Source organism: Setaria italica, chromosome III, assembly GCF_000263155.2.
Source record: "Setaria italica strain Yugu1 chromosome III, Setaria_italica_v2.0, whole genome shotgun sequence".
Taxonomy (NCBI): Eukaryota; Viridiplantae; Streptophyta; class Magnoliopsida; order Poales; family Poaceae; genus Setaria; species Setaria italica.
In genome coordinates, this window is record NC_028452.1 from 18,943,244 (window position 1) to 18,966,612 (window position 23,369).

Here is a 23,369-nt window from a genome sequence, read left to right on the forward strand (position 1 = left end):
GCTTTGTAATTCATGAAACTGGGAGGTCTATTTATTTATCATGTCTTCTAGAAATAGAAAATATGAGTCAGGTAATGAAAAGCGCATGAAGAATTTTGTTAATTATTCCTGTAACAGTTGCATCCGCAGAACGAACTTTTCCAAATTGAAGTTGCTAAAGACCTACATGCGCAATACTATGAAACAAGAAAGGCTAAATGGATTGACGACAATTGCGCTTGAAAATGATATTCTAGAGAAGATTAAGTATGAAGATATAATTGAAGATTTTATTTCGAATAATACTAGACGAATGATGCTTTTTAATAGAAGCAAGTTATCAGTAACTAAGATTCATCATTTAATCATTTTGTGCGAATGCTTATGGTATTACATGAGAAAATCTATGTGCACTTTGGCTATTTACATTTTATAAATATAAGCCTCACTTTATGTTTTGCATCAGACAAAAAACGTAGGTACGGGCCTGCCTGCACCGGTACTCTTTTGGTCATGTTTTGCATCAACAGATTTGCCTGTCAGGCTGCAGACGGTTGAATCGAGTCATCGAGTCACGAATAGGTGATGTCCTTTCAGCCTTGCAGCGCGGTTCCTTCTGATGCTCGACTGCTCGAGGCAGATGCCCTCATGTTGCGTGCTAATCAATTGTGATTGCCATGTCGTTGTAGTATTCCCTTGCTTAAAAAAGATAGAGGCTACTCCCTATATTCTAAATTATAGTTCATTTTATCTTTATCTTAAGTTAAATATCTCTAACTTTAGTGAAAAAACATCAACATGTACAACTTCAAATTAATTTCATTAAATCTATCATAAAATATGTGCTTATATAATACATTTATTTGGTATTATAGATGATATTATGTTTCATACTCTCACCGTTTCAAATTATAGACCGTTTTGATTTTTCTAAATACATAATTTTTATTATATATGTATCTCGATATAGCGTATATTTAGTTGCATAGAAAAAATTATGAACCTGAAAAAGGTCAAAATGACCTACAATTTAGTCAAAGTTAGAGAATTTTGACTTAGGACAAAAAGTAAAGCGAAGAACATTGTTGTGGACTTGTGGTAAGGTGCTCTTGTTTTTTTTCTATGTGGGTACGGTGCTGTAGTATTCTTGGTGCAATATAAATATATAATGACATAGAGGTATTCGCTTGATGCAGTTCATTTTGCGGTTAATGATACTCCTACATCATTAAACTGCAGCAGTTTGATGACGCAAAAGGGGCGTCAAGTGTAACTCCTCAACGTTGATTATTCCCAGTTGCACTTAAAAGCCGTCACCTGTTACCCCCAGTTGAAATTACTCTACCAAAAACACAGGCATGCATCCCTGCACCTATATATAAATTCCTGACCAACAAGCACAAGTAGTGCACAACAGATCCTCGAGATCAAGGGAACTCAAATGGCGCGCTCCTCCACCGTTGCCGCTGCAGCCTTCGTCCTTGTGGCCACGATGGCCGTGTCATCGGCGAGTGCCGCTCGCACTCTGAGCGAACGGAACGCCGCAACCGCAAAGGAAGCAAGCAAAGGCGGCGCTCTCCCGTCCGGCGCCGACTTCCTCAAGCTCGGCGAGGGTGTCGTCTTCGTCCCCGAGAAGGCCGGGGTTCCCCGCATTCACCGGTACGAGAAGGTGCCTATATTCGGCCCGTGACTATTGCGACAACCTGCTGGGTGAGCGCGCGAGAGGAACGGCCTTCTCCCGTTCTCCGGCCGTTCAATAAAAGAAACGAACCTGAATTTTCGCTATGCGCCTACTGCTACTTGTATCTTTGTTTGCTTGATGCGCCGTTAAATTGGTCAACTGATCGGTGGAGTTCTTCCAGCGCCGCATCAAGATCGAGTGCGCGCTGACACGGTTCGCGCCCCGCGCGCCGCAGCGTCGAAACCAACGTGGCGGCGTGCCCATCCGTCTGCGGCAGTGCGGCTGTTGTTGCTGGTCCAGCAGGCCGAGAATGTGAGAGCCCAAAATCGTTCCGGGCAAGGGGAGAGTGGGCTCCCGGAGCAACGAAAAGCTCGAGGTTGGCTGGTCTGGCCCAGGAGGACGTGGAATGGAGGCCTGCCGGGGAGGATTCTGCTCCTGAATTGGAGAGAAACTGAGAGAAGCCTGCCTGCCGGTCACCTGAATTTTATCCAGAAAACCAAACGTACGCTGCCTGAATTTGACTTTCCGTGCGTCGGCGTCAGCTGCCTGTGCTCAGCGGTTCTCACCATCAGCCATCCCGCTGCCAATTAATCACGTCAAACTCCACGACAGCGCACGCCGGCCAGCTAGCTGTTGCCAAATAATCGGATACCATGGTCGTACTACCGATATCGAGTAACGACTAACGACCCATGACACTGCTGCCAGAAAACGTCCCGGCCGCACGACGGACGATTGACCTGTGCCGTGCGGGCGCGGGCACTGCAGACGCCGAGGCTCCACCAGCCATCGTGGTTGCGCACCCGCACCGGCGCCACGCCACGCACCGCACAGCGCCGCCGGCCGGGTCAAACGATCGACGGGAGAGAGGAAGGAAATCATCGCCGCCGGCCCGCCAGCGCACAGCCGGTGAATGCGGGCGCCCCTGTCGCGTAAGCGTCACCGGCCGGCCGGCCACACCACCGTCACACGGTGCGCGCACTCAAGCGCCGAGCACTTGCCGGCACCCGCAACTAGCTAGCTTGCCACGCCACAAGCAGCAGCTAGCGCAGTGCCGAGTCAGTGGCAACGAAACGGCTTTTGCTTCGCCTATCCCGTTCCCGATCGAACAAAAGCTCGAACTGGTGGCGCGTCGCTGTATCCGTCCATCCTTCGGATTTGCGCCTGGGATCTAATTCGTGGCGAGCAGTATATATCCGGCTATAGCTCCGTCTAATGACCAATCATCGTTTGCATTATCACATACGCGACGCGATCGATGGCCTGACTGGGGGTCCTCGCGCGGTTTCCTTGGATGTTCTCGTGGTCCATGTCTTTGAGCAGTGAATGCATGCGAGATGCTACTGACTACCTACTGGCACGCATGGCTGCCGGCCAATCGACAAATCGGGCGGGTTATCAAGGACTTACCATGCATCGGTTTCTATTGGGTTAGCCGTCGCTGTCCGGTTTCAGAATCCTGAGAAAGGACAAAAGAGAATATAGCTGAACATATCTGATCTGAACCACCGACAGTCCACGAGGACGGTACTTGGTACCCCAATCAAGTCTTTAAGTTTTGAGGGGATTATTTTAGAGTTCTTTTTGTTGAGATTAAGAGGGCATGTTCAATTCAGTGTTCGTGTGATTCCTGTAAGACTGCTGTCCTTTTCGTTTTAATTAGCAAGTTCCTGATGAGGAGTGCACCCCAATGTTCGAGTTGCTGACACGCTGTCCGTTTGGATATTCTTCGATTTTGATAGTTGCGCATGGGAACACGCTTCGTGATTACGAGCTTGTTCCATGTTCTATCGGCGCCGCTCGATCTAGACGCAAGATGTAACCACTGCTTCATCATGCTGTCAAGATTCGAGACTACTACTAGTCTACCTCTCGAGCAGAATCTACAGTTAAATAACAGACATTTGTTGCCTTGTGATCATAGGAATGTGCCATTGCCAACGAGAAGGCCATACACGGCGGTAGCTGCGCGATACACTATCATACACTTGCAAAGTAGCTCTCACAATTGTGCGGGTCCGCAGTACACGACACATCGTCCAGCACCACCGCGTGGTTCGGCTCGCAATTCGCCCGGAGCTATAGCCGAAGCACACGACACGGGTGCCCATTCCGCTAGCCTCGCACGCACGACACGGGTGCCCAACAGGGACTACGCAACCACCGAATCGATCGGGCGGGCATCCACTGCCCAATCATGCATGCGCTACATGACGTGCGTGTCCATCCCGTCGTTAATATAGCCCGGGCACGCCGTCGCAGCGTCTCTCTCTCTCACACACACAACACTCTCTCTCTCTCTCTCTCTCTCTCTCTCTCTCTAACGAACGCGCCGGAATGGCGGCCATCGTAGCAACGCTTCGTTGCATGGCGTGGCCGTGGCTCCTGGCGTTGGTGTGCTTACTGGCAATGCTGCGCGTGCCGGCCGCGTCGGCCGAGACGGAGTCGTACATTGTGCACATGGACAAGTCGGCCATGCCGAGGGCGTTCTCGAGTCACCAGCGGTGGTACGAGTCCACGCTCTCCGCGGCCGCCCCGGGCGCCGACATGTACTACGTCTACGACCACGCGGCGCACGGGTTCGCCGCGCGGCTCCGCACCGAGGAGCTGGAGTCTCTCAGGCGCTCGCGCGGGTTCGTGTCGTGCTACCGCGACGACCCCAGGGCGGTGACCCGCGACACGACGCACACTCCCGAGTTCCTCGGCGTCAGCGCGCAGGGGGGCCTGTGGGAGGAGGCCGGCTACGGCGACGGCGTCATCGTCGGCGTGGTGGACACCGGCGTGTGGCCCGAGAGCGCGAGCTTCCGCGATGACGGACTCCCGCCGGTGCCGGCGCGGTGGAAGGGCGCCTGCGAGTCCGGCACGGCGTTCGACGGCTCCAAGGCGTGCAACCGGAAGCTCATCGGCGCACGCAAGTTCAACAAGGGCCTCATTGCCAGCCAGAACGTGACCATCGCCGTTAACTCCCCGCGCGACTCCGAAGGCCACGGCACACACACCTCGTCCACGGCCGCCGGCTCGCCGGTGCCGGGCGCGTCCTTCTTCGGGTACGCCGCGGGCACCGCGCGGGGCATGGCGCCTCGAGCCAGGGTGGCCGTGTACAAGGCCCTGTGGGACGAGGGCACGTACCCGTCCGACATACTCGCCGCCATTGACCAGGCAATCGCCGACGGCGTCGACGTCATCTCCCTCTCCCTCGGCCAGAACGGCGTCCCCCTCTACAAGGACCCGATCGCCATAGGTTCATTCGCCGCGATGCAGCGGGGCGTGTTCGTGTCGACCTCGGCGGGCAACGACGGCCCCGAACTCGGATTCCTCCACAATGGCACGCCGTGGACGCTCACCGTCGCGTCGGGAACGGTGGACCGGGAGTTCTCCGGCGTCGTGACGCTCGGCGACGGCACGACCGTCATCGGCGAGTCACTGTACCCGGGCGGCCCGACCTCGCTCGCGGCCGCCGGGATCGTCTTCCTCGACGCGTGCGACAACTCCACCGCTCTCGCCAAGAACCGCGACAAGGTCGTGCTCTGCGAACCCGACTCCCTGGACGACGCCGTTTCCGCGCTGCAGGAAGCCAAGGTGCGGGCGGGGCTCTTGCTGTCCAACGACTCGTTCCGGGAGCTCTACGAGCAATTCTCCTTCCCGGGCGTCATCCTGAGCCCGCAGCACGGGCCCCTGCTGCTCCAATACATACGAAGCAGCAAGGCGCCCAGGGCCGCGGTAAAGTTCGAGGTGACCATCCTGGGCACCAAGCCGGCGCCGGTTGTGGCGACGTACACGTCGCGCGGCCCGTCAGGGAGCTGCCCGACGGTGCTCAAGCCCGACGTGATGGCGCCGGGCTCGCTTATACTGGCATCTTGGGCGGAGAACATCAGCGTCGCCACCGTTGGGTCGCAGCAGCTGTACAGCCGGTTCAACATCATCTCCGGGACGTCCATGGCGTGCCCGCACGCGTCGGGGCTCGCCGCGCTGATCAGGGCCGTGCACCCGGAGTGGAGCCCGGCCATGGTGCGGTCGGCGATGATGACGACGGCCAGCGCGCTGGACAACACCGGGGCGTCCATAAAGGACATGGGCAACCGCAACCACCCGGCGTCGCCGCTGGCGATGGGCTCCGGCCACATCGACCCGAGCCGCGCCGTGGACCCGGGGCTGGTCTACGACGCCGCGCCGGAGGACTACGTGAAGCTCATGTGCGCCATGAACTTCACCGCGGAGCAGATCAGGACCGTCGCGCAGACGTCGTCGTCCTACGCCGTGGACTGCGCCGGCGCGTCCCTCGACCTCAACTACCCGTCGTTCATAGCGTTATTCAACCCGGACGGCAGCGGCGCGGGCGAGAGGACGTTCACTTTCACTAGGACTGTGACCAACGTGGGCGGCGTGCCGGCGAGCTACAGCGCCAAAGTTGTTGGCCTGAAGGGGTTGACGGTGGCCGTGACTCCGGACAGGTTGGTCTTCAACGGCAAGAACGAGAAGCAGAAGTACACGCTCGTGATCCGGGGGCAGATGAATAGCAACACCGGCGATGTGCTGCAAGGATCGTTGACGTGGGTGGACGACGCCGGCAAGTACACAGTGAGAAGTCCGATCGTTGCAACCACCGCGAGATCACAGCTGCTTTAGGATCCGTGCGTACGGACTGTCTATGTGGTATCCGGGTATTTTAGGAGGCTTCAACACTCGGGTGTTTTGATTGGCCAAAACACACGATTGGCCAGGACACAAATAATCGGGTGCTGCAATAGGACCTGGCACACGATTTTACCAGCATTAGATTTAAATCTAATGGTGCACATTAAAAAGGCATAGTAGGCCAAAAAGGTGTTCTACAAATAATAATGGTACACTTATATTGATCTGAGTAGATACAAAACTGATCGCCAAACAAATTATTTTATATAATCAGCCATTATGAGATGTAACAAATTGGCAAAATCTGCAAATGTGACAACAAACTGTCAAAGAACACAAAAATTTCCACGAACAGAAGGACACCACCAATAGTTAGACAACTCTGCTGCACACCGATTGCACGCTACTACTTCTGTACCCCCCAAAAAACCCAAACAACATAAACCTTATGGTCTGCACCGGCGACAGCCTTTAGGGGACAAATCGATCCCCAAATCAATCCCTGGTATAGTATGATCCCCAAATCATATCTTAGTACGAGGCAAGTCAAACCCAACCATGTCACAAATCGAACCAAAACAATCTAAAAAAATCCTTGCCAAGAGCACGGACTATGGTCATGAACATGTTCTGCATCAGTAGCTGACCAAGCTAGAACAAGACATTCCTGAACACCTTCTTCATACCGAGATAAGTCATGTCATCCCCGGTTATCTGAACATCGTGCCTAACAAAGATCATGCCTAACAAAGGCCTTCTAACAAAAACGGCGTTTCTGCAGTCAATAAGAAAAAAAATTGAACACAATTTAGAACAAGCATCAAGCAGGACACACAAAAGATGAAATTGTAAAGATTAATTCAAATAAAAGCTAAAGAATAACCTTAAAGAACAGACTCATACAGAGATAACTCAGCTCAAAAAATAATCCAAAAATATCCAAAATAAATAAATGCACATATTTTTTCTATAGTTAGTAAAATAACAAATATTTTAGGTAAGTGTGCAACCTCTCAAATTCAAATCCAACCTACAGATTTTTTTTTCTATAGTTAGTAAGATAACAAATATTTTGGAAAAGTGTGCAACCCCTCAAATGCAAAACCAACCTACCGATTTTTTCTACAGTTAGTAAAATTACAAATATTTTTAGGCAAGTTTGCAACCCCTCAAATGCAAACAGATATTTACACAACAAAGTTATACATTTTACAATAATTAAAGCACTATAAATGAATGTGTTTTGTTGTAGCACACATATATAGATGATATGGTATATGATATTTAAATAAATTGGGTTATCTTTGAGAATAGGAACAATTTAGTGATAACTACCTTCATAGTTGCATATATTCTATTATAGTTATGGGCCATGTTCTTAGTGAAAAATATCAAGATACCTAGATAAGGAAAATACTTTATGTACAGAATCATAACAATTTTTCTATGAGAAAAATAACCATTTGAATCAGTAATGATAGTACCTTGGAGATCATAGCCATCTTGCAGTCACGGTACCTAGAAAATTGAACAAATAATGCAGATTTAGAATTTAGAAAGAAAGAACAAGAAATAGCACTAAAAAATAAGGGGAAAACTATACATCATGTTGCTAGAACTAACTATTTTAGTAGAGAAAATCTATAGGTGATGAACATGAATAAACATGGAAGTTAATGAAAAAAGGGCATGCCAAATTGTGCAGTTCATTGCAAGAATCAAAAGAAACAAGATGATCCAATGAAGAAACTGAGTTTGCAGGGTTGTCAAAACAAAATGAATGTTCAGTTCAACATACAAAAGAAGAGAAATGAATCGAGACCATACCTTAAGTTCTCCGGCCTCTGCAGTTTCTCCTCTCCGGCTTCTACCAACAGCAAAAATATCAAATGTAGAGATGAGAAAGTGGAGAAGCAATTAAGACAACAGAGGGAAGAGGGGGTAGAAATACAAATGGAGGCAGTAAAGTGGTCCGTCAATAGAATAGGTGGAGATGTTCATCCGATTTCACACCCGGAAATGCGACCGATCATCAGATTTCCCTGGAAAATATAAGAAATGGGTCAAAAACTAGGCCTAATTAACTAAGATCCGTATCGATGATGGGCCTCCAATTGAAATTGAAACAAAATAAACGAAACCAATGTCATAAGATATGCCCAAATTGAACTCTTAACATTAAAGACCCATATTGAAAAGAATATTATGTATCAAACAAATCAAGCCAAAAAAATCAAGCTAACAGAGAACTCACGTGAAACAGATAATAGAAAAAAAACTAAACTTGGCTGCTAAGAAGAAGGACGCACAGCTCCAGAATTGAAAAGCAGATCAGCTCAGGGACGCAAAGAAAAGCATCTTAACCCTAGTCACATGGATATCTACATACATGAACACAAATTACATATGTATACAATACAAATGACAATGAGGATGTCCATGTAAATTTAGCACACTTGAACTATATATGAATTCTACTTACTTTGGATAATGCATTTAGACACAACGAATGCTAAAAAATGGATGCAGGGAACAAATCAGAGCAAAGAGTTGCCAGATGATGAGATGAACATATATGAACTGAACTGTATATGTAATATGTCTTTTTCATAATTACCTATCCAGCATACAAAGTAGAAATACCTAACTAGATTTTCTATGGTCAGTCAAATTGAAAAATGAGTGGGCTCCTAGCGAACCCCAACACATGCAATGGATTATGGAAAAAGAATAGAAAAATACTAGATTTGGCAGATGCTTTCTATGGTCAGTCAAATTGCAAAGTGAGCGGACTCCTAGAGAACCCCAACATATGCAAAGGATTATGTAAAAATAATAAAAAAATACCAGATTTGATGGATGTTTTCTATGGTCAGTCAAATTGCAAATTTAGGGGCCTCGTGACGAACCATCCATATGCAAACAAATATGAAAATCAAAAGGAGAAAAATACCAAATTGCAAATGTCAAATGTTCATATTATTTCTATGACCTGTCAAATGGCAAATAGTTTGGGTGATGAATGAAAGCCCTCAGATACAAATGACAAATAGGCATATGAAAATACATAGTGAACTATTACATATACATCGTATATGAATTATAGTGAAATATCACTGTAATTATGATTATTCTAAACTGTAACTGTAGAAAATAATAGTGTAGCATAGTCAGAAATATGGATAATCTAAGATAACAGAACTGTACAAGTATACCCAAATAAAATGTGATGACTTGAACTATATAGCAGAACTATCACTAGAAGTAGGATTACCTAAGATGACATATACATGATAAATGTACAAGATGTATCTAATATGAGTAATGGTTAAACCTTAGGAAACCATACAATTGGCATCACACGTAAATCTGATAGTAATTCCAGATGTATAGCTAATCTTCATAAGCTTCTACTGCAGTGTTCATGTCAACAATGGTAATGAATTGAGTCTAAACTTGCATAAATGCTTAAACATGTACAAAAGACCAAGGGAACTCTAACACAATGAGATTTCAAGGGGAATTATTAAAAGTTTAACTTGTAATGGAAAGATACATCCTCTAATACATGAAAGATACGTAGAAGCTATTCGATTCAGCTACAAAGGACAAACTAAAACATATCATGGATTCATATGCATAGCGGTCTACTTCAATCGCACGATAGTAAATACGATGTATATGAGCATATTTACCAGATAAGATTTTTAAGAATGTACCTGAAACCCGATAGACTGTTCGTGCCAAGCAAAATCTATATGAAAAAGGTCATAGGGAGAAAAAAATATTTGTTAGTTAAGAATTAAGATTTTGTTTCATAAGGCATAATGAAATAAACTGATGTAGCACTCAATATGAAAAATTTCTATATTGCATTAGAGAACAAAAAAGAAGATTAAATGATTTGTACTAAGAGATGTGGGAGGAAGGGTAAAATCGCCTGACCTAAACGTAACTATGATTCTACATGTGGGAGGAAGGGTAAAATCGCCTGACCTAAACGTAACTATGATTCTACAGCCTAAAATTGCAAGTCACACAAAATTAGCGATTAAATTGACATCATACAGCGCCAGCCAAACTCGTAGTGGAGATCTAGAAGGGGAATAAGATGAAACATAAAATTGCCAAGCATAATCAATGAAACAATAACTAAAATGGAATTTAAAATTAAACATATTAAATTACAATGTGGGAATACCATATTGACAGCAACAAATTCATTGTAAAAATAATTCACCTGTACTGTGTTGGAGCCTAAATGTATATAATAGTAAATTGTGATTAGGAGGAGTTATAGATCAAACTAGGTTGCAAAATACTACCAATTCAAGAACTATTAAAAAATATAAAATGCTAAACACATAGAAGAAGTGGAGGAATACAACATTAGCTCATAACATACAGGAGGAACATAATATGTAACCCCAAATACACAAAAAAAATCATGTACTACTTGCTACCCCTATCAGCATATGATGCATTTCTCGTTCCAAAACTCTAAGATAAGCAAGTGATACACTAACAAATAGGTTTAGGTTAATTCTATAGATGCTGAGCCAAAATATGAAAAATAAATCGAAATAGCTGTTTGGTACTAAAGATTTTCAAAGTTTTGGGTGGATAGTGAAATGCCGTAAATGATAGATGTACAAAATTTAGAAAAAAAATTCTACGGATTATAAAAGCTCAAAGTTTGGAGAAATATTACAAACCCACAAAAGATAAAGGTGGAGATAAAAACAACTAGTATTAACTTGTGTTCATGTGAAAAATTGGCTAAATTAAGTGGAGTATATAAGAAACTGAAGCATCTAACCATATACACACTACAATTCCAATACATAAGAAACCTGAGAAACAAACTTAGGATTTTAACTTACAAATGGCACCAATTTTGGACACGCTAATTTGGTCAGCATCAGAACCTACAACTAGTTACTTGAACAAGTAAAGCAAAATTTACATCTTATATCTAACTATGTATTGCATAAATTGGGTAGTTCGATACTAACCAGTTAGGTAGGTGGACTTGGTTCACTATATATATATCTTCCCAACAACTTAATTAGCTAATTAATCAACTAACCATCACTTCAAAGTAAAGAGTAAGTCATAAGAAGTAATAAAAAATAAAGCATCTATCTATGACGAGGAATAGGGATATTGTTTTACTGATGCATTGGTTCTGTGAGAACTCCTGTATGTGTTCATACTTCAAAAGAAAAATCAAACTTCAGTTTCCAACCACTTGGAAACACGTCTTTAGGGGACTGTTGTTCACATATGAGAATGAAACAAGAATGAAATGGTTGGAAGAGGAAAAAATCAGCGGATTTCTTATGAAACAAAACAAAATATCAAACCCTAATTCGACAAATCAATTTGTGAACCAAGCAGATCTAGTCATACAGAACTGAGAACAAGCAAATCAAAACCTAAATAAAAAATCAGTTATTTAGCTGCTCCTTCAAAATGCCATAGAACAATATTCCTAGTGAACCCTTAAAATCCCCTACCAAAATGTTCTGCAACCCTACTGTATTACCCAATCACAAATTCAGCCACATTTCAAATGAAAATTTGAGCAAAAGAGCAAATCAAAGGGTTAGACACACGGATGATGCAAGAATCTTTGGGATTCCACCTGCTGTAACATCGCTCCTTAGAAAAATCCTATGCAAAAAATCAGATCTACTGGGGCTGATAAGGGAGGACAAGGGATTCGGTGGCAAATCAACTAATAACACACATATTGAGTGGAGGAAAAGACGAACCCTTGGAGCGCCTTGCTTCTTCACTCTAGCGACAACAACGAGGAAAATGAAGAGAGAAGCTCCAAAGTCCAAACTGAAGCCATCGAATAGTCTGTCCCAGATTGTCAGCAGCAAAAATAATATAAAGAGCCACGAAGATAGAGCTGTTAACAGAGCATCACACGGACATAGATGACAGACAGAAACGATCGGACGGACAGAAATTCGGGTGCTCATGATGGAAGAAATACCCGAGTGACCTTTAGCTTTTCCCTATAAAAATCATATATCTGTTCCAAGTCTATGCTTGCAAACAAACCAGTTAACTAGAGCTTTCAAAAAAATTCAGACAAGTATAGCTCGTCAACATCTACAACAACAATATAGCCTTTTATGCTAAAGTTGAAAGCCAACAAGAGCCACAAATCAGGGTTCGAGCATATGAACAGTTGTTTTCCAAGCACTCCTATTTAGGCTAAGTCTTTAGGTATATTCTATCCCTTCAAATATCCTTTTATTGCCTCTTCCTATGTCAATTTTGGTCTTCCTCTGCCTCTCTTCACATGTGCCTCAAGAGACTTTTGTTGGACATGTCCAAACCATCTCAGTCGGTGTTAGATAAGCTTTTCTTCAATTGGTGCTACCCCTAACTTATCACATATATCCTCATTCCGGATTCGATCCCTTCTCGTATGACCACAAATCCAACGCAACATACGCATTTCCGCAACACTTATCTGCTGGACATGTCGTCTTTATTAGGCTAACATTTTGCACCATACATCATTGCAGGTCTAATCACCGTCCTATAAAACTTGCTTTTAGCTTCAATGGTACCCTCTTGTTATATAAAATACCTTATGCTTGGCGCCACTTCATCCACCCCGCCACTTCATCCACCCCGCTTTGATTCTACGACTAACATCCTTATCAATATCCCCATCTCGTTGTAGCATTGATCCTATCCTGGGCACTGCATCTGAGCATACAGAATGATTTTCAGTAGGAAAAGTTTCGTTGACAAGTAGACAAACCAAACTTCACAGATGATCTTGGTTGTAGCTCAAGCTCAGCTATATGACAGATGGTAATACAAGTATGCTCTGATCTCCATTTAATAAATCCTCTAAAATGTTTGCCAATCAAACTAATGTACTAGTTTAGATAGGGGGCACACCTCATAACCCATATCACAGTACTTGTAAACCTACGAACCTGTTATACATGTAGTCCATGTCCAACACTCATCACTCATTCAAGACTACTGGAAAGGCAAAGACACCACATGCTATAACAGGCTGAAAACTCATGCCCCAAAGTTGATTTCATCACAGCAAAGAGCAAAGTACTATGTATTAATGTGTCTCTTGCCTTTACTCTGATCCAGTAGCCATCAAGAATTCGCCTTCACATACTAGGTCGGCCCCAACATAAGCTTTTCCTTCCATCTTTGCGATTCCAAACCTCTTTTGCAGCTTGATCAGAGTCATTCGCATGACCAAGGTGTCTCCTGCGATTACAGGCTTCTGGAACCTCACTTTATCAATCCCTGCGAAAAAGAAGTTCTCTCGAGATCCACCTACTTCAGGCTGCAACATAACTATACCTCCAACCTGGGCCATTGCTTGCAATTCAAGGTTAAAACACGTTTCTCATTCAAGCAAATTAGAAAACTGCCTGCTAGATGTCAGTCAGATAATAAGTCACTGAAGTAATGTCTTGAGCAAAAATGCAAAGCAGAATGGATGGACAACATTATAGAAAACTGTATATCAAATATTGGGCATTTTATGCCAGTGTCATTAGAAAATGCATCAAGCAGGAGCATTACCACAGTTACCAGCATATATCCCATATGTTAAAACAAAATATGTGAACTTCTACCAATTCCTTAAAGACTTGTGAGAAGATCTCAGAAGATTGTCTGGTCAGTTTGTTAATATAAGTATTCAGACAAGTCAAAAGGAAAAGAAGCAATCCCATATAACTAGTTCAGTTGCAACAATCTAAAACCCTGTGTCTGTGTTTTTAAGAATCTGTAGCACTGTTAAAGCAAACATAAATTGCTTCGGTGTACAGAAACTTCGATTTTACAGAGCCATGAAGTATGCTGGAAGGTAGCCACCAAGTGCGGTAACATCCAGCACCAATTATCTAGTATTAATTAATTTGCCGTACAATTAGAAACATTGACTGAAGTAGATCAGTCCTGAACTAAACCATAAAGAGTGGCAACAAGACTCCAACAGGTATAGTTCGAGGAAAAGTATTATGATACAACATGAAATTAAATATGTCAAGAATGACGAAGCACCTGCATCTCATGAAGCAAAAAATGTGGACATGATAATAAAGAGAACATTATATACCTCAACCATGAGAACACCAAGCATTATGGGTCATTCCGGAAAATGGCCTGGGAAGAAGTTATCATTTATTGTCACATTCTTGATTGCAACATCATACTCTCCTGGTTTGTAATCAATCACTCTATCAACCAGAAGGAATGGGAACCTAGCATGCACATGAAAAAAAATGAAGCACTTCACACACAAAGCTTACATGGAAGTTGAGTATCACCTACGAAGCATGGATAGGAAATCTACAAATGAAGAAGGTTTTTCATAAACCTTATAACATATCTAACCACAATGTACTAAATAGCGGTTAGCATGCTACCCTACCTTTTAGTGCTCACTATACAGTTAACAACATTCAGTGTTAATAAGAAACTAAAGAAGCCTCAGTACGGACAGCTGATAGGTTAGCTTGAACACTTCACCGTGCACATGCGCTGCTCTGGAGGCTTTTCTTTAGAACATTGGCGAATAGCTCATTAGCCCATGAGGACAGGCCAGAAAGCATACCACTTGTCTCTCAACCATATAACTATCATTGGCAAAGATCATGTCTTCCTATGACCATGGTGAATCTTTTATATTTTATTTAAGTTTCTTCCAGCTACTTTTCATTTAGATAGCTAGCAACTCAATTGAATAAAAAGGAGCCCCAGTATAGCAAGTTACATGAGGGTCCAAGAACGGAGAGAATTTGTTGGCTTCATAGTTGTAGAATTAGAGAGGAACTGAAATCAAATCGATATACAAGGAACAAACAAAACCACCCATTCTTAGGCCAACAATCTAACATCACATTTACTATATAAAAGTCAGTAAATGGATTGCTACCAACAAGATCATGAAATCCTCACTATGAAACAACATTTGGCAACAACATTGCATAGATTCCTTTCAGGTTAATGTATCTTCAGCCAGTGAACTGCTGGAATAACAGTTAGGGATGCAACAACATTGGGCAAATTTCAACATCTGCTTAAAAAAAAATCTATGCACAAAGTAACTCACAAATATAAAATCTAGGAACAAATGGACACGCAGTACCTACAATAGCTCACCTATGTGGCAGGATATCGCGGATCTGGTTGATGTCCATGATAGTGGGGAAGGGAGGAAACCCTGGAACGGAACAGATCACCTCGGTAGAGAACACGCATTAGTAAATTCAGTATTACGATACAAACATATTCCAATCAGCAAATACCAAACCCATAAATACATGTTAAAATGACAAGGAATAGCGGAAGTATAGGCACCGACTTTTCTCGATAGGCGTCTCTGCCTCGGCCTTATCTCCGGTGGCGCACCTAGCGACAAGCCGCCTGGCGGCGGCGGGGTTCGACAGGGCCAGCCCGCGGTGGGGTCGGATGGCGAGGCAGCCGGGGACGAGCGGAGCGGATGGTAGGGAGGCCTGGGAGATGGCGGAGCACGGGGAGCTTGCCATGGCTGCGCCCCTCCCCTCTCTCCTTCCCCCGGCCACCGCGCCCCTCCCCTCCTCCTCCTCCCCGGCTCCACCATCCCGCTCCCGGTCCTCCCTTGCTCGGATCCGGCGGCGGCGGGGATCCGGCGGCGGCGGGGATCCGGCGGGGGAACGCCCGGCCGGCCCGTGCAGCGGCGCAAGGGAGCGGGGGCGGCGGGGGTGGGGTTGCCGTGCGGCGGCGGCGGGCGACGGGAAGGACGCCGCCGGCGGGGGCTGGGCGGGGAGGGACGTCGACGGCGGGCGAAATGGCGGCGAGGGGCTGGGCGGGAGGGAGGGTGGGAGAGAGAGGGGGCAATAAATGAGGAGCAATGTGGTCCAGGATGGGCTTTAGGAGGTTTTACGAGAGGTGGAGCTCCTAAAGAAATTAAAGCCTCCTAAAAGTTTTTAGTCACTTTTAGTCATAGTATTTGGCTCTTTAATCTACTTTTAGTCATTTTTTAGGAGCTAAAAATTTAAAAGGGTGGAAACAAATAGGGCCTTATTCTTGCCCACCTAGAAAGAGCATTTACGGCTCACTCGAGCTAGTAATAGCGAGGAAAATCTGGACAGCACAGGTTCCGAGCTAGGCAATACAATAACAGGCAAAAGTTCCAAACAGATCTTTAGGGGGTGTTCGGATGCACCTCCTAAAATTTAGTACCCGTCACATCATATGTTTGGATACTAATTAGGAGTATTAAATATAGACTATTTACAAAACCCATTGCACAGATGGAGTCTAATTTGCGAGACGAATCTATTAAGCCTAATTAGTTCATGATTTGACAATGTGCTGCTACAGTAAACATGTGCTAATCATAGATTAATTAGGCTCAATAGATTCGTCTTGCGAATTAGTATAGGAGTTCTGCAATTCGTTTTATAATTAGCTCATGTTTAGTCCTTCTAATTAGCATCCGAACATCCGATGTGACACTCCTAAAGTTTAGCACCTCGTATCCAAACACCCTCTTAGTCACTAAACCTGCAAAACAACACTCAACCAAACCAATTTAATTGTCCATCGATGTCCTTTCCATCGCGAGCTTCTAGTTTATTTTTTTTACATGTACACACGTACTCATCTTTATAAATACATACACATAACTCTACTCCTGTGACCACCTGCGAGAGATTGAGCCGGCAGATCTAAAGATTGACGAAGTCACAACTGGCTGCTCGTTGTTGACGGGTACGTCACTTACTACTGAAAGAACAGCGTTAGTTAAATCTAAAATAAATTTAGAAATAAAAATGTGAGCATCCGTAAAAACGCTTAGTTCGTCTAATTTCGTTCCTCCTTGCGACAATTTCTGCATCGTGACGCTTTCTTCTCAAGCACAATCACGATGGCCTCGTGCCTCCATGACTCTCGTTTCTTTATTCTTCCTTTGGTCCTTCCAATTAAGTTGGCAATGGAGATTAGATGGAAATATGAAATCTTAACAACACCTCAAACAATATCAAGTCAGCTAGCTAACTGTAAGGTAACAATGTCACCAAATTATTTGAAAATATAAATAAAGAGAGAGGAAAGCTAACGACTACTCCTCCGTTCCAAATTATAAGTCATTTTAATTTTCTTGGAGAGTCAAACCATTTTATGTTTGACTAAAATTATAGAGAGGATCACAAAGGTCTATAGCACCGAATAGATATACTATGAAAATATATTTAATGAAGAAACTAATGGTATTTATTTGGTATCATGAATGTTAGTACTTTATTGTATAAATTTGGTTAAATTTGAGATACTTCAACTAGAATGATTTATAATTTGGAACAGAGGAAGTAGTTGCCGGGTAGTCTATAAATAGAATAACTTTACTGTTGGAGGTGCCTGACACGCAAAGCGCGCGATTATCTGGTTTGTTGCATAAGATAAACGGGCTGAATGTTGATCTTGATCATAAACATGGCGGCCCGCGCGCTCGAACCCCGCAAAGAAACAGCCCGCATTGCTAAAGGCCGGAGAGACCTCACGGGCTACGGCATGGGCTCGGTCTCCTACTCTCTCCTGGGTGCAGTTCCGACTCGGTGATCATTTAATGTACATCTGGTTGGGTCGTGGTTTTAAAAAAAGTTACTGTAAACTAAAAAAGCAGCCGTGGAAAAAGTAGAAGGCCGTTTAGTTAGAGTAGCTGTGGAACTGTAGGTCGCGTAAGAAAATACCTGTAATGCCCCTAAAAGCCTGAGGGTTTGCTTATATGCAAATTGCTGGTAATAAAATAATATGTTCATTAATTCGCATGAAACCAAAAATGTTTTATTGAGAATTTGAGTATAATGTGTACAGAGAACTTTGAACTAGGTGTCGTTCACAGAATATGATGTTTGCGTATTTTATTTGAAGCTCAAAGTTTGAACTTTAAGCTATTTTGAGACAGGCAGAATCACAGTTCGTCTGAAACTGAAACTCGAAGTGTCAGTTCATGTCAGATGAACTGAAACTCGAAGTGTCAGTTCATGAACGATCTTTCAGAGCTCTTAATATTTCAAACCATGGATCCTTTGAACAATGTTCCCATCTATCATTTGTAGACCTATGTTACATCTACACTTTTGTTTATTGGTGCTTGAAGAGATTGTGTTTGGTTTGGACGAATTTTGCTTAAGAAAGAAGGAATGTTTCTGTGTACCGAAGCCAAAACATACAGCAGTAAAACTACAGCAGCGCCGCTGCTCGCCGTCGGGCCGCCGCGGTAATTCTCCGCAAGCCGCCATGCGCCATGGAGCGGCGAAGCCAGAGTAGCAAGCAGGCAGAGGCAGTCGTGAAGGATAGAGACGAAGCTTCATATATATATCGCAGCACCATCGTCGTTCTTCTCTCCGCTCAGTGCCGCCCGCTTGAGCTCGCCGTCGATTCCGTCGCCATCGAGCCGTCTCCGGCCGATTTCTTCTGCACACCGTGCCGTGACACCCTCCCAAACAACCCCAGGCACTCCTTGCCCAATGCCATCAGCCATAACGCCGCCTCCGACCTTGCCCTGTTTTCGCCGGCCGCCATTAACACACCAAGGTGAGCACCCCTTCCCGGCCCTCTCCGCTCAAGCTGACTACAAAAACGAGCTCGCCGGAGCTCGTGGGTGGCGACAGGAACGCCCTCCTCGGCATGCCGGTTCCCGTCGCGGCGGGCGCCGCCGCCGCCCTGGCCGTGCTCGTCGTCCTCGCCGCGGTGGCCGCCGCCGTGTACTTCTTCGCCAATCAGGCAATCACCAATCGCTCCAAATCAATCTTGCGAGTTGCGAGAGAGCGCTTCCGACAAGGCGGAGAAGCGAACGAGGAGCAACTCGGCGTGGTACTGGTACACGTACGTGTAGCACCGTAGCAGCATGATGGCATCGGCGGGGTCAGGCGATGAGAAGGCCCGGCGGCCACGATCACGCTCATGAGCTCGGACAACGAGCGTTTCGAGGTGGCGGAAGCGGCGGCGACCCTGTTGCAGACCATCCACCACATGATCGAGGACACGGCTGCACCGATGGTGGCGTCCCGCTCCCCAACATCACCGGCAAGATCCTCGCCATGGTCCTCGAGTACTGCAACAAGCACGCCCCGCGAGCAGCGCCGAGGCCACCGGAACCTCCTCGTCTCTGGACGCCGCCGCCACCACCACTATGCCAAAGGACCATCTGAAGAGCTTCGACGAGGCGTTCGTCGACGTCGACCAGGCCACGCTGTTCGATCTTATTCTTGCCACCAACTACCTCGATATCAAGGGTCTGCTGGACATCACGTGTCAGAAGGTCGCCAATACGATCAAGGACAAGTCGCCGGAGGAGGTCAGGCAGATATTTAGGGCTCCTTTGGTAGAGCTTTGGTGAAGCCGAGCCAAAGGGAGAAAAATGAAAGGTCTCCTCGGGAGGAGCCGGCCGGAGCCGGAGCCGTTTTGCACGCGCGAGGCGGAGCTAAAAGTTTTGCACGCGCGAGGCGGAGCTAGTTTTTTTTAGCTCCGTCGGCTCCATCCTGCACGCCAGCCTTGGTGTTACCAAAGTGCCCCTCGAGTTGGCCAATTTTACAGCAAAATTGCCACCGCCTCCATCTGTTGCATGCGCCCCTCTCTCCTCGCGTTGCCTTGCCTCGCGGGCAAAGGAGCTTGGCCCGACCCCCTCCCCCTTGCTGCCGGCGGCGGCGTGCTTCCAGGAGGTGGTTCCGTGGCACGGCGGCGGCGACTCGAGGCGGCGCGGTGACGGGGAGCTAGACGGCATGGCGACGGGGAGCTGGGCAACAGGTGGCCGGGTAGCGGGCAATGGGGATGGCGGTGAGCCGAGGCGGCGCGGCGCCGGGGACCTGAGGGCTGGGCAGTGACGGGGAGCTATGCGGTGGGGCGCGCGCGGTAGGGAGAAGGGCGGCGGAAGAGAGGAGACGGGAAAATGAGATAAGGCAGATGGAGAACATGAAGAAAAAAGAAAAGGAGAAGGAAAACAAAGAAAAAAGAAAAGGTGAAGGAAAAAAAGAAAAAAAAAGGAGAGAGGAGTCCCTCTTCATTTATTTTTTAATTCAAATGGACTTAAACTATAAACTAATATTAAATATTCAATTTATCTATTAAAAAATATATATCCAAGGGTACATAGGACATTTGACCTCTTACATCCATTACAAAATACAGGAGAAGCTGTTTTGCCAAATACTTTCTAAAATGGCTCCATCTGCACCAGAGAAACCGCTCCACTAGAGGAGTCAAAGCTGGAGCGATTTTAGGAGGAGTTGGAGCTCTGCAATAACGACTTCACGCCAGAGGAGGAGGCGGAGGTCCGCAAGGAGAATGACTGGGCCTTCAAGAATTAGAGGCCGCTGCCGGCCGCTGTGGATTAATAGTTAGATTATTGAGTCCCGTCAGATTTGCTTCTTTAAAATAGTTACAGTCGCTGCTTAATGTCCAAGGTTTAATAATATGGGATTAATACTAGTTACAGTCGCTTCTTAATGTTATAATGTTCAAAAAGGCAAAATGCACGATTTGGAAGCTCCGTTTTCCTCTCCCGGCTCCTTGGCATTAGGAGTTTATCAGTGCATAATTGGTTCTCGAATCCATTCGTAAATTGAATTTTTTAGTTCCGAATACATCTCTGAATGTTTGTGGTGGCTGCTGGTGCTAGCAAGCGAGGACTCTGATAATCTCGAGAGACATGAATGCCGAATCGCCGATGCTTAGGTCAAAACGTAAACATGGAGCAGAAACTTTGCAGACGGGTGCTCACTGAACTCAAATTGTGCTCTAAAGATTTCTGGCGCTCGCTCCTGCAAATTTCAGAAGCACGGAGACGCTAAATGTTGCATCATTCTAACTTCAGATGTTTGCGTTCCAGAAGAGCCCAGTACCAATTGACTTGCTTCATGAATTTTTTTAGACTGCTTCAGTTTCCCTTGCGATTAAAAATCGTCTGCTACAACATTTCTGAATTATATCATGCAAAGAATCGAATAGCAAGACATCTCAAAGGGGAAAAAGTCGCATAGAGCGCTCCCTAGTTTGTTTCCGTTATGTGTTCCGACTTCCGACTCTGTCTGAACAGGCTCCGTGTCCATCCGATGATTTACCACCGGTTCTATTGTCTTCCCGCGTTTCTTCAAGCCATGGCAACCGAAGAAGAGTCGGAGCCGAGTTCGTTACGGTCCGACACGCGCTTAGGGCAAACGAAGCTCGATGATCTGTGTCGCCAGCAGCAATCCGACACTCCGACCTCAGACGCCTCTGATCCCTACGTGCATAAATGGCCGGGCAACGCAATGCCTGAGCCGTCTCTCATCTTCCTCCTCTGAACGATCCCGTCGAGACATGGAGCGCCCTGCCCCCGCCGCCGCAGGAGCGAGCCGCAAGAGGCGGCGCGTCTCCATGGGCAGCACGGAGCACTACGAGGAGGTGTCCCGCCTCGGCGAGGGCAACTTCGGCGCCGTCGTCAAGGCGCGCCATCGCGTCACGGGCCAGACCGTCGCCATCAAGCGCCTCACCACGGCCGCCGCCGACGCGGCTGAAGACCCGATGCGCGAGGCGAGCCTCCACGAGGCGTGCGGAGACCACCCCTTCATCGTCGGCTTCCACGGCCTCGCACGCGACCCGGCCACGTCGCGCATCTGCCTCGTAACGGAGTGCGTCGACGGGCCGAGCCTCCATGACTACCTCCACCACCGGCGCCGCCGCGGCCTCCCGCCGCTCCCGGAGCCCACGGTGCGCGCCGTCATGTGGCAGCTGCTGACGGCCGCCAAGGCGATGCATGACGCCCGCGTCGTCCACCGCGACATCAAGCCGGAGAACATCCTCGTCGCCGGCGACCGCAGGGCCGTCAAGATCTGCGACTTCGGGCTGGCCATGTCCATGTCCGACGCGCCGCCGTACGAGCAGGCCGGCACGCTCTCCTACAAGGCACCCGAGATGATGCTGGAGATGCCCGACTACGACGCGCGCGTCGACGCCTGGTCCCTGGGATGCGTCATGGCGGAGATCATCAACAACGGGAGGCCCCCGTTCCAGGGCGGCGACGAGGACGGGCAGCTCCGCGCCATCTTCGACGTGCTCGGCGTGCCGGACGATGAGACATGGCCGGAGTTCTGTTCCACGCCGTTCGCCGCCAAAGTTTCGCCGGAGCGGGAAGCGGAGCATCGGGAGAATCGTCTGCGCGAGCTCTTTCCTGAGGCGACGCTGTCCAAGGAAGAATTCGAGGTCCTGAACGACCTTCTCACCTGCAACCCCGGCAAGAGGCTCACGGCGGACGCCGCGCTCAAGCACATGTGGTTTGCCAAGGTCGACGCGTTGGAGCTTCCAAGGAAAGATGAGGTGGCATCGGCGTTGCCCGGGAAGAAGAAGCCGCTCATGGCTCCTGCGGCTTGTGCGAAGAGACGAAAGCTGCAGTGCGTGTGACTTTAGACTTCTTTGATCACCTGTAATTCTGTACTCTGTTATTCGGAACAGAGCATGTAATGGCTTCTGTAATATTGTGTGAGTATTATGATATAAATTGTCTTGTCGAATCCATCTATGCTGTTTCGAAATTATGCTAGGCCTTTTCGTCCTTATTTGCATTTAACTTGCTGTAAGCATCCCATGCAGAAGAGCTATAATCTCTCAATTTTTGTCTCAAAATTGGATGACATAAACTGATCATCCTGTGTATGTGGACCCAGCTCATTTGGGAACAAAGACGCTTCAGTCAAAATGAACAATCTTAATTAGTAATTAGAGAATAGAGAGTAGCCCCCATGAAGTCGTGTGAGACCCAATAGAACAATAGAAAAAATCTTGAAACAAAGCATCCAACCAATGAATTAGGTTTCATACATAGAAAAAATTAAATATATTCTATATTTTTCATACAATGTAACTACAAATAATAGGAAAAATCGCCATCAATAATTTTTTTTAAAAACGATCATGAATAGAGCCACTCAATAGTATTGTGGGTCCCACCAAACAATATGTGGTCCCACCTGAACGTTGGGTTCCATATGGCTTCCACTTGCAGTGGTGAAGCGTGAGCTAAAATGGGGGGGGGGGGGGGGGG

General features: G+C 46.5%; 2 protein-coding genes and 1 pseudogene across 2 annotated transcripts; all 3 read left to right on the top strand.

The window, feature by feature from the left end:
- The first annotated feature begins 3,921 nt into the window (after positions 1–3,921).
- LOC101762414 (subtilisin-like protease SBT1.9) lies at positions 3,922–6,560 on the top strand. Its single transcript, XM_004961905.3, has one exon. It carries the CDS (start codon positions 3,998–4,000, stop codon positions 6,284–6,286), a length of 2,289 nt encoding a protein of 762 aa, XP_004961962.1. The 5' UTR covers positions 3,922–3,997; the 3' UTR covers positions 6,287–6,560.
- An 11,222-nt stretch (positions 6,561–17,782) lies between these two features.
- On the top strand, positions 17,783–19,691 carry LOC101754458 (annotated as a pseudogene).
- Positions 19,692–21,649: 1,958 nt separating this feature from the next.
- LOC101754857 (putative cyclin-dependent kinase F-2) lies at positions 21,650–22,729 on the top strand. Its single transcript, XM_004963687.1, has one exon. The coding sequence runs from the start codon at positions 21,650–21,652 to the stop codon at positions 22,727–22,729; it is 1,080 nt and encodes a 359-aa protein (XP_004963744.1).
- Positions 22,730–23,369: the final 640 nt, after the last annotated feature.